Source organism: Carassius auratus, unplaced genomic scaffold (assembly GCF_003368295.1).
Source record: "Carassius auratus strain Wakin unplaced genomic scaffold, ASM336829v1 scaf_tig00216860, whole genome shotgun sequence".
NCBI lineage: Eukaryota > Metazoa > Chordata > Actinopteri > Cypriniformes > Cyprinidae > Carassius > Carassius auratus.
Window position 1 is genome coordinate 40,655 of NW_020528772.1, and position 19,619 is coordinate 60,273.

At 33.6% G+C, this 19,619-nt stretch overlaps 1 protein-coding gene across 1 annotated transcript in view; it reads right to left on the minus strand.

Moving 5' to 3' along the window:
- Positions 1–908: 908 nt before the first annotated feature.
- Positions 909–19,619, minus strand: part of LOC113099091 (fibrillin-2-like) — a 66,868-nt gene continuing 48,157 nt past the window's right edge. The window contains exons 45-65 of the mRNA XM_026264168.1: positions 19,089–19,214; positions 18,887–19,003; positions 16,297–16,425; positions 14,633–14,752; positions 12,759–12,884; positions 11,213–11,365; positions 9,847–9,909; positions 9,637–9,762; positions 8,280–8,399; positions 7,477–7,599; positions 7,269–7,400; positions 6,270–6,395; positions 5,986–6,192; positions 5,075–5,200; positions 4,867–4,989; positions 4,610–4,726; positions 4,399–4,527; positions 3,057–3,176; positions 2,737–2,968; positions 1,450–1,609; positions 909–1,283 (exon numbers count right to left, since the gene is read on the minus strand). Coding sequence (XP_026119953.1) covers positions 909–1,283; positions 1,450–1,609; positions 2,737–2,968; positions 3,057–3,176; positions 4,399–4,527; positions 4,610–4,726; positions 4,867–4,989; positions 5,075–5,200; positions 5,986–6,192; positions 6,270–6,395; positions 7,269–7,400; positions 7,477–7,599; positions 8,280–8,399; positions 9,637–9,762; positions 9,847–9,909; positions 11,213–11,365; positions 12,759–12,884; positions 14,633–14,752; positions 16,297–16,425; positions 18,887–19,003; positions 19,089–19,214 — 3,050 coding nt within the window. The remainder of the gene's footprint in view (positions 1,284–1,449; positions 1,610–2,736; positions 2,969–3,056; positions 3,177–4,398; positions 4,528–4,609; positions 4,727–4,866; positions 4,990–5,074; positions 5,201–5,985; positions 6,193–6,269; positions 6,396–7,268; positions 7,401–7,476; positions 7,600–8,279; positions 8,400–9,636; positions 9,763–9,846; positions 9,910–11,212; positions 11,366–12,758; positions 12,885–14,632; positions 14,753–16,296; positions 16,426–18,886; positions 19,004–19,088; positions 19,215–19,619) is intronic.

The window sequence follows — 19,619 nt, forward strand, 5'->3', positions numbered from 1 at the left end:
GGAGGATGGCTTGCCAAACAAACCTTATGTACCATTGAGACTGCACGTCTCCAGCTGCATCAAAAATGGCCTCTGGTTGATTTACCCAGCAGGCTTCCAGTTCTCCATTCATATGTGCTCTGTTTGCGAAGTACGTCTTTGTCAAATACACCGACAAGAGCACACAAGTATGGAGAAGAGAATGGTTCAAATGTGAATGCCAAGTTTGTGCAACATCACATGCATATTTGAAAACCCTTTGGACAGTTGCTGCCATTTTTGGAATGAAATTTCCCTGATTAAATACGCAGAGGAGGCCCAGTGCAAATTTTGAGTGTTTAGCACCACTCCTGTCTCAACTGCCACACAGATGTGTGTGTGTTCTTGTCTATGTGTGTAAAATGAGGTAACGCAATGTGGCAGCCCAAGCAAACACTCCAGGATATCCAAGAAATCTTATGTAAAAAGATGTGTTTCAGTCTCGAGAACCTTAAGCTGTTTTGAACCCTCGACTGTTAAAACTTGAACAATTATCAAGTAAAATACTTGACAAATGACTCTAAATACTGAATGGAATAAACGTTGACCCCAGTTTGCAGTGAGTTACCAAGGTGAGTGAACGGTCATTATATTTTTCATCTATAATGCATCGTTTTTATGTGCACTTAAGACTGAAATGTGATTTCATGATAATTTTGACAGTTTACAACTGTAAAAGCCATACTAAAATTAAATAGATTGTCTGATTGGGCGCTAATGCTAGTGCGAATGCATCCTGCTAATTTAAGATTGTATATGTACATATTCCACCCAACCTGGTGGAATCTGTGGGGGCTGACATGAAAACAAACCCAAAACATTGCAATAAATGGACACAGTCTTTCAGAGCCAATGCCCTGCAGTGAAGGGCACAGGGTCAAGGGTCAGTCTCAGTGCAGGTGGATGTGCAGCTTGATGCGCAGTGCATCGCCGATTTCACCTAGCAAATAGTCGCTGTCGTGCTGGTCCTCTATTTGCTGAAGTTTGTGAGGACCGAAAATACGCAAGCTAGCGATCTCCAGATGGTACAAACCTGGAGGGGGTGGCTTTCGGCCAAGCCGCAGAACACTCTTCCCATCGCGACGCTCCAGAATGCGGAAGTGTTCTCCTTGGTTTCCGTGCGTTATGACGTAGCGCACGTGGTGCTCAAGCGGCTCCAGGGCTGGAAGCAATTCAAGTAGGGGTTCCTTGTTTTGCAGTTGCGCCAGACTCAGGTTCATTGGGATTGAAGTCTGAACATCCAAGCTGGCCATACTCACCGTCTCCTAAGGTCAGGACAGAACAGTTGGAAACATAAGAAGAAGCTTCAGACAGATTTTGACCTAAGTCTTATATACTCTTTATAGAGTAAGGAATTGAGGTCAGGGCTAGCACTGTGACCATATTAAAAACATGATGGCTACAGAGAGAGGGACAGTACTCAAAATGTACCTTGAGATCATTATCGCCAGCATTACGCCTATGGCGACCTTTCTTCCCAAGGTCACCATTGATCTTGCATTCATAGCAGGCCTCCGGTGACAGTGACTCTTCGTCATCCACTCCCTCCGAGCCAAACTGACCCTGGAAGCCCACTCCTGTGATGCAGTGCCTAGAAACGAAAAGGTTGAAACATTATTTTTCTTTAACTTCTGTAATTATTCAGCTTAGGCCAGGAATGTCCAAATCCGAACCCTGAAGGGCCAACAACCTTTACTGCAAGGATCTCCAACCCTGCTCCTGGAGAGATACCATCATGCAGACTTCAAGTTCCAACCCTGCTCCTGGTCTGTAATTATCAAGGAACCATGAAGACCTTGATTAGCTGCTTCAGGTGTGGTTGATTAGGGATGTGGCTGAACTCTGCAGGATGGTTGCTCTCCAGGAGCAAGGTTGGAGACCCCTGCCCCTGCCCCTTCCTTGAAGTTTTTGTTATCCTGAATACCTTTATAACCTTGGTTCACAATACTTGGGGTTGGACATAAACTCTGAAGGACAGTGGCCCTTGAGGTCCATGGAGTCCACAAGACTGTAGTATATCCCATGTTAGGATTCAGAAGGGTTCTTGTACCATTGTTAAGCCCATGATGGTGGGACTCCACGGTAGACTGCTTGACAATCTATATAAGAGTGTTTCACCAAAACGTGAACTCGAACGAGGGATATGAGTAGAATCTAGGACAGGGCCTTGAAGTTTCAGGCAAGTATATGCTTCTTCACTACATGGCAAAAGTATGAAGACATCCCTTTCCGATATCTAAGGAAATACCTGAACCCTTTTGAACACTTCAGAAAGTAAACTACAAGCCAATCCTCTCTGACTGGAAGTAAATCCCGTGGTTGTGCTTGCCAGTGACTTTGCTTAGCTTGGATGTACTTTGGCTTTATAGAAGGGATTGCCAACTTCATGCCACTGTCTGATAGAACCTAGCTCCAATCCAAATAAAAAAACCTGTAATTTATGTATTCCTAAAGACTTCGGTTAGATTGTTTTAGGTACATTTAATAAGGGATGGAGCTAAACTCTGCAGGTCAGTGGCTTTCCAAGATTAGGGTTGCCCTCCCTGCTATATACAGTATGTTCAAACTATTTGTGTGACCAATGCTTCTTAGACTTTAGCTCTTAAACTAGCTAGTGAAGAATACATCCAAGTGGGTACGTTGGAGAAAGCTGGAGCTGAACTTTTGAAGAAAGTGCTTAGTTTTTGCTTGAAGTTTATCGGGGTCTTAAATACTCACCCTTGTCCTGCTCGGTAGAAGCCTCCAGGACATCCGCACAAGTATCCACCATCAGTGTTGGAGCAGCCATAGCTGCAGGGGTTATTGTTCAAGCCACATTCATTAACATCCTGGCAACCACCAGCAGAGGGCTCAAAATCGAAACCTGACGGGCACACGCATTTATAGCTGCCCAGAGTATTATAGCAAGACGCAGATCCACAGGCTTGATTTCCGGAGCATTCGTTCTCGTCTAGGGGGAAGGAAGATGGAGAAATTAGAACGGCACAACAACAAACAAACAAAAAAAAATCACACTTTATCGTTGTAGAAATGCTTACCCACACACTGGTTCCACTGGTAGTGCTGAACGTAACCCTGCGGGCATCCACAGCGATATCCTCCCATCATGTTCTGGCAGCCGTGCTGGCACCGGTGGTTTCCACCACATTCATCAACGTCTGTAAGAAAGAAAGAAAGAAAACAAAACCAGGTTAGCATGTGTTTCTAATACATGGTGGCGTAGGGTGGCCGACCACCTTTTCAGCAATTTTGGATCCGGAAGTATTTTTTACATTCATTCTTCCAATTGGGATTTTGAAAAATGCTTCGTTAAAGTGTTATAAGCCATCAAACAAAACAAACAATTCCATGAAGCATAAAATAATAATTCGGCCAATAATTCGCGGACTTGTCCTTTGATACAATGCTCATCATTGGAAGGTGCAGCCCAATTTTTGTGTCCACACAAATAACAGAGCAAAGGAGGCACTGTGGTTGTCGAATATGCTTTAAAAGCTGTGCGCGAGACGGAGTGGAACACAGAAATAGTAGTAAAGTAAAGAAGAAAAAAGAAGAAGGGGAAAGTCTCTGGGGTATATTTGTAGCAATAGCTATTGTATGGGTCAAAATTATTTTTCTTTTATGCCAAAAATCATTAGGATATTAAGTAAAGATTTTGTTTCATGAGGATATTATGTTGATTTACTACCGTAAATATATCAAAACTAATTTTTGATTAGTAATATACATTACTAAGAACTTCATTTTGGACAACTTTAAAGGTGATTTTCGCAATATTTAGATTTTTTTGCACCCTCAGATTCCAGATTTCCAAATACCGTATTTTTCGGACTATAAGTTGCACCTAAGTATAAGTCGCATCAGTCCAAAAATACGTCATGATGAGGAAAAAAACATATATAAGTCGCACTGGACTATAAGTCGCATTTATTTAGAACCAAGAGAAAACATTACCGTCTACAGCCACGAGAGGGCGCTCTATGTTTTCAGTGTAGACTACAGGAGCACTGAGCAACATAGAGCGCCCTCTCGCGGCTGTAGACGGCAATGTTTTCTCTTGGTTCATTTCTCCTAGTTCATGTCAAATTAATTTTGATAAATAAGTCGCACCTGACTATAAGTCGCAGGACCAGCTAAACTATGAAAAAAAGTGCGACTTATAGTCCGGAAAATACGGTAGTCGTATCTCAACCAGATAACAAACCACACATCATGGATAGTAGTTTTCCCAACACGAATTGTGTTGTTAAACACAATTATAAACTAGTGTGAACTGATGGATTCAACAAAAGCATATACAAGCGATCAACAACCTTGGAGCTCACGATTTTGCTGTTTAATGCAAAATAATTTCACATGGGCCCAAAATGGGAAGCCTACCGTCGCAGTTGATTCCCGTGGTGTCCAGAGAGAAGCCCTTCTGACACTCGCAGTTGAAGCTGCCCGGGGTGTTGAGGCAGGAGGCGCGGGAGCCACAAACGTTTGGCTGATTGCTGCATTCATTGTTGTCTAAGAGATGAAGCATAAAGGCAGTTTTATCTCCAGAATGACCCGTTCCGTTATTTAGCAGGCTTGAGTTCATATCACTCACCTATGCATGCCGTCTGGTGCTGCATGAAGCCTGAGGGGCATTTACAGGTGAAGCCACCGATCGTGTTGACACATAGGAACTGACAGTTGTGTTGCTTGGTTGAGCACTCGTCCAAGTCTGGGATCAAAAAAGCATTTTTATTGGTTTTTAATTAGCAGACATTGGGTTGATCATTGGCACGGATTATGACTACAACCAGATTTATAAGCAGATCTTATCCCAACATGGAAAAAAGTAACCATTAATTGTGAACTAACCTTTGCAGGTCTTTCCATCTGGTTGTAGGATGTATCCTCTGGGACACGAGCACAGGTAACTGCCTTCGGTGTTTTTGCACAGGAAGTTACATGGTTTGGGCGACTGAGAGCACTCATCCATATCTAATTGAAAAGCATCAAGTATTGCATCAAACATAGTCTTTTAGAACAGTGTAGCACTTAAATACGGTGAGCGAGGAGAACGTACCAACACAGGAAGTGCCAGTGAAGTCATTGGTGTAACCCACGTTGCAATGGCAGCGGAAGGAGCCGACGCTGTTGATGCACTGGCCGTTCTTACACAGGTTAGGCATCACCTCACACTCATTAATGTCTGCAAAAATACAGTAGATATGGTATCCATATATGCTTTCCTAAATCTAAAAGAAATGCCTAAATTTCAGTACTTAACTAAACACCTGTAGCATTTTGTTTAAGAACAGTACTCATATTAATATTGTATTATTATTATTATTATTAATAATAAATTAATGTGTGTGTGTGTGTGTGTTTACAGTATATATATATTAGTACTGTATTAGTAAAATATGAACATTCATATTAAATATATTTCTAATATTTCTAATTTGTATAATTGGTCCAAGATGATTAATATTATGATAAAAAATTCTAAATAATATAAAAAAAATATATATTTTCTGTATTTATATAAAAGCATGAAATAATATTTAAATGCATAAATAAATACCCATAAATTAATTTGAAATATGAATAAAAACATGATTATAAATATATATTCCATATCTTTCGAAATATATTTGATACTTAATGTATAATTTGTCAAAAAATATATTATTATGATAAATTATTTACTATAATATATTTATTCAAAAATATTATTAATGCAATTATTTATAATTATAAACAAACATGGAAAGTAACACATTTGCTAAATAGATATTTAACAAATGCATTTATAAAAGTGTCAAATAAATAGTCCAAAGTAATTTTAAATCAATATTTAAATGTATGAGTTTCCACATCATTGCATTGGTCTAAAAGAAGCAGAGCAGTGATTTTCTTATAAAGACTGGTCATCTGTTTTTATTTTCCCAACTGTCGCTCAGTGAAATCTCTGTAAAGGCGTTCAGGAGTAACCTCGGCCGTCAGTGGTGTATCCGGGTCCGAGGGGACACATCTTCTTGTACTGGATGGTTCCAGGCAGAGGACAGAGTTCACACATTGAGCCCCAGCCGCGGGCACCGTTACAGCAGCACTCCGACTTGGTGACGGTGTTTCGGTTGGTGGACGACTGCTGGCACATCGTCTGCAGGACCTCCGTGAAACAGAAGCCCTTCCTGTTATCTGACAACCACAACAGGCCAGTTAGACAGAAAGAGCAATCTCAGTCTAATGCAGTTTAATGTGATTTGTACTCTTACCGATGCACTCGGTGCCCGTGGAGCTCGGCTCGAAGCCATCATTGCATTCGCAGCGGTAGCTTCCCACCGTGTTGATGCAGCGGCCGTTCTTGCAGATTCCCGGCTTGCTGCGGCACTCGTTCAGGTCTGCCAGAGTCACACACGAGACAGAGCACCATCAGCACACCAAGTCACTGTCAAATTTTTATTATATCCAGCATACATTACAGATAACGGTTTAGGTAAAATCTAACAAAAATGCATAATTGCATAATATTGGACACAATATTACTTATGCATTAAACATTATTAGTATTAATAATTTATTTATATTGCATACAATATATTATTACTATATACATATTATATGCAGTTATTATTTTGTTAATTTTGCATGTAATTTTAAAAGTTATTATTAATACTATTACTGTTATTTAAATGTTATTAAAATGCACGGTAAACAAATATATAAATGATACATAAATTACAAAAAAAAAGTATGGATATTACAAAAACTATTAAATAAAAACAAAAATAATTACAATAATGTTATAAAAATCCTATAAAAATTTACCCTATTAAACTGTTTGACAAAATACAATACTTCAGTCACCCAAGTTTATTTTAATATTGCATAGTAGTATTATTACTATATAAAAATTTATATTTCGTAATATATATTTAGTAACTATTGTTTTTTGTCTATTTACTAGGGTACATTTTTTACATGCATAATAGTTATATAATAATAATTTAATATTTCATTCAAAATTCATTTTAAATAATTTGACAAAATATTTATTTGTCAAAATGACAAAATAATTTATTTGTTAGAAAAATTACCCTACCAAATATACTTTGACAAAACACAATATTTACTACATTCAGTGTGACGCCAATAAAAACAAACCATATTCTTTGAAGAAAGTGTGCGATTCCTCATCTCCGCCTATATCATTATAATTATTTTTTTTTGTTCAGTCCAACAGTCCACACACACACACACACACACTTTCTCACCCATGCATCCATCTCCGTCGGGGCGGCGTGTCATGCCTGGAGGACAGATGCACATGAAGGTGCCGATCTGGTTTTTGCAGGCCATTCCTCTGGAGGCGCAGTCGTCCAGCCCTTCAGCGCACTCGTCCTGGTCTGCAGAGAGAGAGAGACTGAGCGATGATGGCCTGTGTGTGTGTGTGTGTGTGTGTGGTGAATCAGTCGCACTGACCTCGACACATCCGGTTGTCGTCTCGCAGCACGTATCCCGTCGGACACATGCACTCGTACGAGCCGAAGGTGTTGACGCAGCGGAAAGCGCAGAGCAGTGGGTTCACCGCACACTCATTGATGTCTGACACACGGAATAAAGAGAATGTAAGAGAAATGTGTCAACTATATAAAAAAAAATCACCTTAAAACAAAGATAATTTTCTTAAGAAGAATAAGAATTAAGTGTCATTTTATAGATAGAATGTTTTCAATTTACATTACATACATTATAGTTTTAAATTTTACATCATAATTTACTATATGATTTAATATATAAAAATATATTTATCATTTATGATAGACTTTCAAAATGTTGCATTTGAACTACTTTTTCCCCCCATAAAAACATGTATACATTCTTAGAGCAAAATTTATTAACTTAAGAAGCGTGATTGTGTAATATATCAATACTTTTATTAAAATGCATATTTAAAAATAAATGCACATAAAACCTTTAAATTATGTATAGCTTAAAAATTATGCTTCTTAGGTAAATTAATCTGGTATTATATATATAAATATTATTCTTATAAATATATTTCTTATAAAATTTTCCTCATAGAATGTATAAAACTTTGTATAAAATTATTTGGTATTATATTATATATTATATATATTAAATTGCTGGATTTTATTGTAAACTTGTGAACAATTATTAAATTAAACACATTTTATTAAATGATTAAAAAAATATATGTATGCCTGTAAAAATTATTTTTTTAATGATTGTGGAATACAGTGCAGCTTATATCCTAACCGTACCTTCACAGGTCATCATGGGTCCGGGTTCGAAGCCCTCCTGACAGGAACATTCAAAGCCACCAGGAACGTTTGAGCATGTACCGTTTCCACAGGGGTTTCCGATCGAGCACTCGTCCGTATCTGTCCAATTAACCATCACACCATTAATAACCCTCCTGCCAAACTCTTTTATTATCAGCTTAATAGTTTTAGTTTCTGAGGGATTTGATCCCACAAACTTCTGATCAAGTGTTCGTCTGTATCTGTCTAATCAACCACCAGATTGTTAATAACCCTCCTGTCAAACTTGTTTATCATTGGCTTAATACATTTAGTTTCTGAGGGATTTGAACCCACATCCTTCTGATCGAGCGCTTGTCCGTATCTCTCTAATCAACCACCAGACCGTTAATAACCCTCCTGTCAAACTTGTTTATCATTGGCTTAATACTTTTAGTTTCTGAGGGATTTGAACCCACAACATTCCGATTGGGCGCTCGTTTGTATCTGTCTAATCAACCACCAGACCGTTAATAACCCTCCTGTCAAACTTGTTTATCATTGGCTTAATACATTTAGTTTCTGAGGGATTTGAACCCACATCCTTCTGATCGAGCGCTTGTCCGTATCTCTCTTATCAACCACCAGACCGTTAATAACCCTCCTGTCAAACTTGTTTATCATTGGCTTAATACATTTAGTTTCTGAGGGATTTGAACCCACAACCTTCCGATCGAGCGCTCGTCCGTATCTGTCTAATCAACCACCAGATTGTTAATAACCTTCCTGTCAAACTTGTTTATCATTGGCTTAATACATTTAGTTTCTGAGGGATTTGAACCCACAACCTTCCGATCGAGCACTCGTCCGTATCTGTCTAATCAACCACCAGACTGTTAATAACCCTCCTGTCAAACTTGTTTATTATTGGCTTAATACTTTTAGTTTCTGAGGGATTTGAACCCACAACATTCCGATCGGGCGCTCGTTTGTATCGGTCTAATCAACCCCCAGACCGTTAATAACCCTCCTGCCAAACTTGTTTATCATTGGCTTAATACTTTTAGTTTCTGAGGGATTTGAACCCAAAACCTTCCGATTGAGCACTCGTCCATATCTGTCCAATCTACCATCAGACTGTTAATAACCCTCCTGCCAAACTCTTTTATTATCAGCTTAATACTTTTAGTTTCTGAGGGATTTGAACCCACAACTTTCCGATCGAGAGCTCGTCTGTATCTGTCTAATCAACCAGGGATTTGAACTCACAACCTTCCCGCAATCATCAAGAAGAGCCAAAATAAAGTGAACTGAGGTTAACTGGGAATTGAGAAATGGCTAGTGACTCTGATCTGGAATGAGTTTATTGTGAACTCACCCACGCATTTGACGCCGGTGAAGTCGAGGTTGTAACCGAAGGGACACTCGCAGCGGAACGAGCCATCCGTGTTGATGCACAGGCCATTGCTGCAGATGCCCGGGTTTTCCACACACTCGTTCATGTCTGTGGAGCCATACGAGACATTAGTACCGGAGATTGTGGGAAGGTGAAGTGCTTTAGTTGACAGAATTTAACAGGTTTTCTCACCTTCTCGTCCTTCTGGTCTCAGGATGGCCTCGTGACCGTAGGGACACAACGTGTGGAATGCAGCTGCGGGAGAAAAACACTCAAAAATGACTGGGAGACAAGAGTCTGATTTCTAAAAAATTATTAAAAAGTAAGTTTGACATCCTTAAATATTAATCTAAATTATATAAAACATTATTAAATGATTCAGTTTTTATTAGAATATATTATGAATAATAAAATAGAAATAATAAAAGATAGAAAGGATTTATTAATTAAATCAACTTTCTGCTAAATTCAATAATCAAAATTAATCCTACAAAATGTTGTTCTCACATCCTGAATGATTTAATAATTAAATATCTAAAAAATATATATATCATTTGAATTTAAATTAAATGGTTAAAATAACCAAATAACTATTTATGATTTATTTTATAAAAAAATGTAATTAACTTTTTTTTCTCCATGATACGATCAGCATTAAAATACTATTTATTTAATAAAAACTATAATAATCTAAATTATGTAAAACATTTTTATGAAATTATTATTTTTTATTAAAATATATTATGAAAAATAAATGTAATATTTAATTTAGTATTTAAACTAAATTAGAAATTATAATGACAACAAATCAAAATTCGAAAATGAGATTTATATATCATCCGAAAGCTGAATAAATAATATTTCCCTTGATATATGGTTTATTAGGATCAGACAATATTTGGCCGAGATACAACTATTTGAAAATCTGGAATCTGAGGGTGCAAAAAAAAAAATTAAGAAATTAACCTTTAAAGTTGTCCAAATGAAATCTTAGCAATGCATATTACAAAACAAAAATGAAGTTTTGATATATTTACGGTAGGAAATTTACTAAATATCCTCATGGAACATGATCTTTACTTAACATCCTAATGATTTTTGGCATAAAAGAAAAATCAATAATTTTGACCCATACAATTTTTTCTTTTTTTACTATTGCTACAAAAATACAATATAATAAAATATATATATATATATATATATATATATATATATATATATATATATATATATATATATATATATATATATATATATATAATTAAATCAACTAATTTGTTCTTACAACATTTATGTTTATCCATATATCTTTTAAATAAAATACATAATAAAAAAACAAATCTGAATACATCTTAGAAGTGGAAATATGTGTTCAGATCCTTCAATAGCATTAAATAATTAATTACAGACAGTTCATGTTTACTTTCTATAATACTAACTCATACGTTTATTCCCATTTAAATGTATCTAACGTTTCCTTCTAGAGAAACTGACTGTATTTGGCTGCTGTTGGACACAAGTGCTGATGTGTGGAGCTGTATATTGATGAGCGACTGACCCTCGGTCTCTCGTGGACACAGTTCGCAGGGGTCGCCCCATCCCTCGCCCGGCAGCAGACTGCAGCAGCACTTGGCTTTGGTGGTGTTCAGAGGTTTGGGGATGGAGCATTTACCCGCCTCGAAGCGTGTGAAGCAGAAGCTCTCGCGTGTGTCTGACCACAAAAACACGTGAGCAGAAAACACTCAGACACTGCACTTCACTGAACGCCCATGTGAGAAATCATGAAAGTTTATATTGCTTTTCTACCGCTTTACATACATAAAATATTAGTTATAAATTACAACACTGTAAAAAAGTATTTTATGTAACATAAATTCATGCTTAATACAACTAATGAAACACTGTATATAATCTAATGCAATTGCAAAATATCGGTATTTAGACTAATTTATATTTAAGAATTCATTTATACATTTGCACAAAACATTGACAACATGTTATATAAAATATATGAAAGATTATTACTCTATAAAAAATATGCATACATATACTTTTGTTTGACATACTAAAGATATTATATACTTAAGATATTCAAATCTTAATTGTATAAAACATTTCATTAAATAAAATGGTCAAAATTAAATTATTAAATGTTTATTAAATTCAGTGGTCAAAATTAAAATGACTAGTAACATGAAACACTTTTAAACGACAAATTGAACGATACATAAAAATTACTAGGTTTTTAAATAAAAATTGGAATGAGTTATTAATTGTATAAAACAATTTTTATTAAATAATTATATTTTTTTGTTTAATTAAACTATGTAAATTACAATGGCTAAATTGATATACAAATTAAAACAGTTTACTGTTAACTCCATTGTTATATAACATTATTTATTAATTAACTGATCAAAATTAAAACTAATAAATGTAATGTAAATTATTTATTCATGAAAAGTTTATTAAATGTATGAAACTGTAATCCTGTTTATAAATATTTAATCTTTTAATAAATTTAATTAAATTTAGTTTAATATAAAAACATGCTAAATATATAATAAAAAAAAACAATTATGTCTGATTCCATTAAAAATATAAATATAAAAATATAAATATAAATATTTAAACAAATGGATAATTATAAACATATTTTATTTATAAATGTAATACAACTAATTATACACGACTTTACTAACAAACAAAAGTTAGAAATGGCAAACATAAAAACAGAATTTAGAGCGATTTATTAATCACATGAAACAGATTTTATTTAATTATTAATTTGTTTGTTGAATTTAAATGAACAAAAATAAAATTACAAAATGTTTTCATAAAAGTTAGAATTTTTTATAAAATAAAAATATATCAATATTTAATAACAAATTAATATATATATATATATATATATATATATATATATATATATATATATATATATATATATATATATATATATATATATATATATATATAAATGCACAACAACATTACAATGATTCAATACACAGATTAATGCAGTAAAAATCTGCTGTTGCACACAGATCTACTTCATAAAGTGGTTCACCTAAAATAATAAATCAAATAAGATTAATATTCACCGAAGCAGCGGCGGCCGTTGTCTGAAAGCACGAAGCCAGGCGGACAGAGACACTGGAAGCTGCCCGGGGTGTTTTTACACAAGCCGAACTGACAGATGTTGGGCTCCACGCTGCACTCGTTGATATCTGTCAGGGTCACACAGGTCAGAGCGTGTGGAAGTACACAGGGATTCAAGTTTAACGGCGCTATGAAGGATTTCCATCAGTTTATAAAGACTTTTGTGAATTCTGCTGTTTGACGAATCAATTGAATGAATGATTCAGTGATAAAATAAGTGACTTGCCGCCATCTGCTGGTGGATTTAGTTAAATTATTAACACATTATTTCAGTCAGGAGTGCTTGTTCTGCTAACTTAAAAAGTCACTGATTTTATCTCTGAATCATTCATTCAATTGATTCATTCGAACGACTGAATCATTCAGGAATGAAGCATGTGACTCTCTTTATGAACTGACGGAAATCCTTCATAACGACTAAACATTTCTATCCCTGTGTTTGGGATCAGAACGATATTTTTTATAATTTTACAGGAGTTTCTTATGATAACCAAGGCTGCATTTATTCGATCAAGAATACATGAAAAAATATTGTGAAATATTATTATGATGTAAAATAAAAAGACTATCAACTTGCTTCATTCCTGAATTATTCATTCAATTGATTCATTTGAATTGTTGAATCAATTCGGAATCATTTGTTCAAACGAATCAATTGAATGAATGATTCAGTGATAAAATCAATGACTTGCTGCCACCTGCTGGTGGATTTAGTTTCATTTTTAGCACATAATTTCAGTCAGAAGCACTTGTTCTCCTAATTTAGAAATGTAGGCGCACTTTCTCATCTATAATAAAAAATTCTGTTAAAAAATGATCCTTCCTAATACGAGGTGACATTTGAGTCGTTAAAGTGACTTACAGGAGTGTTTATTTTTTACATTTATAATGGCATGTTAAATAAAAAAAATGCTTTTAAAAATAAGAAAAAACAACAATAAAACAACAATAAGAAGTAGAATAAGACAAAAAAGTTACCAGTTGAATTTAGTATTAATACATTTATTTATACTACAGAGGTGGCGCAGAAGAACATAAAAGTTGCGTCTAGGTGCATTTCCAGACGTTTAATGAGGCTCCGAGGTGGCAATTCATTAATTCTTGTGGAGATTAATGTTTTAAAAATAAAATTTTGAATACAGAAATATTAAATAACTGAAATGATGTGTTAAAAATTAAACTAAATCCACCAGCAGGTGGCGGCAAGTCACTGATTTTATCACTGAATCATTCATTCAATTGATTCATTCGAACGGCTGAATCATTCAGGAATGAAGCAAGTGACTTTTTATGAACTGATGGAAATCCTTCATCACGACAAAATGCTCAAACTTGCTCAAAAGTGTGCGATCAGAACGATTATTTCTTAATTTCTTATGCTAATCAAGGCTGCATTTATTCGATCAAAAATACGGGGAACAAATAATATTGTGAAATATTATGATGATATAAAATAACACTTTATTCTGTGACACAAAGCTTCATTTTATTTTTTTATTATTTGATAAATGTAATGTTTATAAAGCTATTTGTTATTATTATTATTATTATTCATCAAATGATTCTGAAAAAAGTATTGCGACATTGATAATTCTAAAGGGTCACATAACACTTTACACTGGAGAAATTCGGCATTGCATCACAGAAATAAATTAAGTTTTAAAGGATATTAAAATATAAACCAGTATTTTATATTGTAATAACATTTAGCAAGATTAATTTATTTTTACTGTATTTTTAATCAAATAAATGCACCCTTGATGAGCAGAAGAGACTTCTTTAATCTGCTGATGCCAGACTTGCACTGAACTCTTACCCACACACTTGTCGTTCTGCACCTCGTATCCGGGCGGACAGATGCAGCGGAACGAGCCGTCCAGGTTCTGACAGGTCCCCGGATGACAGGCTCCCGGCAGCGTCACACACTCGTTTATATCTGACACAACGACACACACCTCACATTATACTGTCTACACCACATCACACTGACACTGCAGCTGACACACTACATAGCACACTACACTACAGACAACACAGCAATCGGAAAAATGTTGTTTAACCTGTTAACTGACACTCACATTGATGTGATGCAATGTCTGAATTTTTGAGATTTTATGTTTTCAAGGCATATATAATTTCTGATGATTTCTAAAGGCAACAAAAGAAGACTTTTTTTTTGACAAAGGTCAGAACTCCTGTCGTTTTCCTACAGCATTTTTAACAAATAAGATTGGTACAATATCTATTTAGGAGTCTTAGACCTTTCCAATGATATATAGTTTGTCATGATTAGATTAGGATTTAATTGTAATATAGTAAACGTAGAGGGCCCACCGAGGGGCCAAGTGGCAGTTAACAGGTTAAATTATGAAAAACGGCAGCTTTTATAACAGGATATGTTTTTAAAAAAATCTAAGCAGTGTTTGGCACACAAATGTATCTAAAAAATAGTGTTTAACTTAATGTTTATCCATTATATAAAATAAATAATATGTATATATTATATAAAATATATAATAAAATATAATGGTTGAATTATATTTACACATTCTTTAAAATACATTAAAAACTATTAATATAAAATCTATTCTATGTAAAATATGTATACATTTCATTTGTAAAACATAAATTCATGCTAAATATGACTAATAAAACACCCTGCGATCTAATTCTGTTTGCAAAATATTGATACATTTAATCTTTATAAAGCTATTTTTAATTCATATTTTATATTTAATTAATATTTATACATACCTATTTTTTTTTGTATTATTTACACTAGATGCAAATAATAAAACGCCCTACATTATCCAATTATCACACACACACACACACACACACACACACACACACATATATATATATATATATATATATATATATATATACACAAATATATTTATACATTATCAATGTTTAAGCAAATTAATATGTTTTATTTAAAAATTTATACTAGGTATAAAATAGAATAATATTTATTAATGGCTATATAAGATATATTAAATATAATAAGATATATTAAAACTATTTGCAGTATTTATAAGTTAGCAATTACATTTGTACAATATTTTCTGCAAGTACAACTATAAAAACATGCTACAGGTATCAAATGTACATAATAAATATGTGTATTGCTAACAAACAAAAAAATCATGGGGACTGTTATTTTATGAGTGTGATTACTCTTATCTTTGCTATCGTATCGTATCGTATCGTATATTTGCTAATTCAGTGTCTGATGTGTTTCTGAACTAGTTCTGAGTTTTCTCTGGAGATCTGCACTCTCTGAATCAATCGTATGGATGTTGAGGTGTTTAATTATCTCTCTGGATGCACCGGAAAGCCATGTTGATCAATAGAGAGGTTTCAGGGATCTCCAGTGAGGATTGTAAAGGGTTAACACACTACAGGAGTGGACTGATGATCTATACAGAAACAGACAGCGGGTTGATGAGCCGGTTTACGATCAGCGAGTCTCACCAACACAGTTCTTGCCGTCCGGAGTCAGGTTATACCCGTCCAGACACAGACACCTGAAGGAGCCCATGCTGTTGATGCACTGGCCGTTCCTGCACACCTGACTGGCGTGAACGCTGCACTCGTCGATATCTGAACACGAACACATCACACTATTAACCCCAAACAACCATAAACCTCCTCTGCTTTCACTGTGACAACAAAAAGTCTGACATTCAACCTACAGAATCAGTAAGATTTTCAAAAAACATCCAAAATAATAAGCCAGGAGTATTAGCGTACATTTCATTTTCATTACTGCGTTATCTTTGCACGTACATTTTTGCTCTCATTTAGCATAACATTTCATTTCAAAAGATTAATACCCTACATTTTGCTGATGCAAAAACATTTACTTTGTAGCACTTTAAAGGACATTTTATATTAAAAAGGCAAAATGCATTTCTTTAATTAAATAACAAACTGTAAAACAGACTTTAATTATGAAATTGCATAAAATTAACACTTTGAAAACCACATTAAAACAAGAATATAAGCATCTTCTGTGGGATTTATATTATTGCTGACATGCAAATCTATTCATATATTCAAGATATTTGAATGTTAGATATTAAATAATGCATATTATCAGCAGTAAAGGCAAACATGTTTCCTTTTATTAAATCAGAATACAATTTTACAATTTTAATGTATTTTAAACTTTTTGTGTCCTGATTTTTAACTATTTAAACTCCTTTAAATGCATAATTAACTACTTTATATAATAAAAAATAGTTTATTATCATCAACGTTTCCTTTCATTTCTTTAGAACGAAACTTGATGCATTTAAAATTTTTCGTATTGTGACTTTAACCATTTAAACCTTTGAAATGTATAATTAACCATTTAATGGTGTAAATAAATTTGCATATGCTCAGCAATAAAGACTGAGATGTTGAATTGTCTGAAATTTAGAATGAAACTTTACCATTTAACTTGTATTTTAGGCTTTTTATATCGTGTTTAAAATAATAATTAACCATTTAAATTGTTAATTATGTATTTAAAGAGTTTACATAGTAAATGTCACTATTCAAAATAAATGTATTTTATGTGCATTTTAAAATGTAAAATGTCAGTATGCTTATTTACTAATAAATTAATATTAATACTAATATTAATATTAATTTGTTAGTTAAAATCTAAATGGTTAAAATCACAAAACAAAATGTAAAACAAATTCCCTTTCCTTTAATCTAATTGAAACTTTAAAATGCAAAGAAATTATTTAAAACTTTTTAATATGTGATTTTTAACCATTTCAACTCTTTAAATGCATAATTAACCATGTAATATTGTAAATAAATTTACATATTATCAGCATTAAAGATTAAAGTCTTTCCTTTCCTTTAATAAAAATCAAGCTTTACAATTTTACTATTTATTTGAAACCTTTTTGTTATGTGATTTTAACCATTTAAACTCATAAATTTATAGTTAATTTAATATCATAAAGAAATGTGTAATCACAAGGAAACTTTATAATTAGACAACTTATTTTAAACTATTTCAAACTCATACAACAATACGCAATTAATGCTGATAATAAACACATATTAAATGGTTAAATATTTATTTAAAGAGTTGAATGGTTAAAATCACATTAAAAAAAGTTTTAAATCAAATTTTAAAACTGTAAAGTTTCACCCTGATTAACTGAAAAGGGAATAATTTAACACATAATCAGATTTCTTTGCGATATTAAAGGGTTAATTATTTATTTAAAGGGATACATAGTTAAAAACCCTAGAAAAAGATTAAAATACATTTTAAAATGAATCTTTTATTCTGATTAAAGGAAAAAAAGGAATAATTTAACATGTAATCAGATTTTTCGCGATATTAAATGGTTAATTATGTATTTAAAGAGTAAAATGGTTAAAATCACACTAGAAAAAGTTTTATATCAATTTTATTATTAAAGTTTTATTCTGATTAAATTAAAAAAGAATAATTTAACACAATCAGATTTCTTTGCGATATTAAATGGTTAATTATTCATTTAAAGAGTTAAATGGTTAAAATCTCACTATAAAAGTTTTTAATCAATTTTAAAATTAATGTTTTATTCTGATTAAAGGAAAAAAGGAATAATATAACACGTAATCAGATTATGGAAACATATTATCTCTGTATAAATCCAACAGGCTCTTTTTTGTCAATCGATAATTTTTCCACGATATTAAATGGTTAATTATGTATTTAAAGAGTAAAATGCTTAAAATAATACTAGAAAAGTTTCAAATCAATTTTAAAATATTTATGTTTTATTCTGATTAAAGGAAAAATTAATAATTTAACATAATCAGATTTCTTTGTGATATTAAATGGTTAATTATTTATTTAAAAATTTAAATGGTTAAAATCACACTAGAAAAAGTTTTATATCAATTTTAAAACTGTAAAGTTTTATTATGATTAAAAGAAAAAGGAATAAATTAACACGTAATCAGATTATGGAAACATATTATCTCTGTATAAATCCAACAGGCTCTTTTTTGTCAATCTAAAAAGCGTCCAGAAGCTGTAGTAGTTGAACTGAATCTGTCTTACCCATGCAGTCGTTGTTGTGCGTCAGCTCGAAGCCGGGGAAGCACAGGCAGTTGTAGGAGCCCACAGTGTTTTTACAGGTACCATTTCCACACGGCTGTCTGTCGCACTCGTCGATATCTGCCAGACACAACGAGAGACAGCCGATCACACGCCAGACTCGCCTCAGAGCGTCTGACACCACAGAAACCACACAGACACTCACCCATGCACATGGTCAGGTCCGGCGTGGTCTTGAAGCCGTTGTGGCACAGACAGCGGAAACTGCCCTGAGTGTCGATGCACTCGCCGTGACTGCAGACGTTCGGGATCTCCTGACACTCGTTACGGTCTGACACAACACCAGAACAACGACAAGATCCCATCAAACTCACAGCTCTTTAATGGAGAACAGTCTGTGCTTCGTAACAAATCTGATGAAGATGTGGATAAACATCTCTGACAGCAAGAAGTTAGGACAGTTTTGCAGAAACGAATGCACAAAAAAAGTGTGTTCTTTGGAAGCATATGGGTAGCAATATTCAATTTGGGATGTAATATGCAAAATGGCAATGCATTTCTGTATTCACATTTACATTTTCCAATACATTTGTGCAACGTTTGGTGCAAAATGAAAATGAAATTACATAATTTTTATTTGCCATTTCATACACTAGTTTTAATATGTCAAATTAATACTAATTTTAATGCTTTATAAGTTGCAAAATTAAAATTAAAATGTATTACAGAAATGATT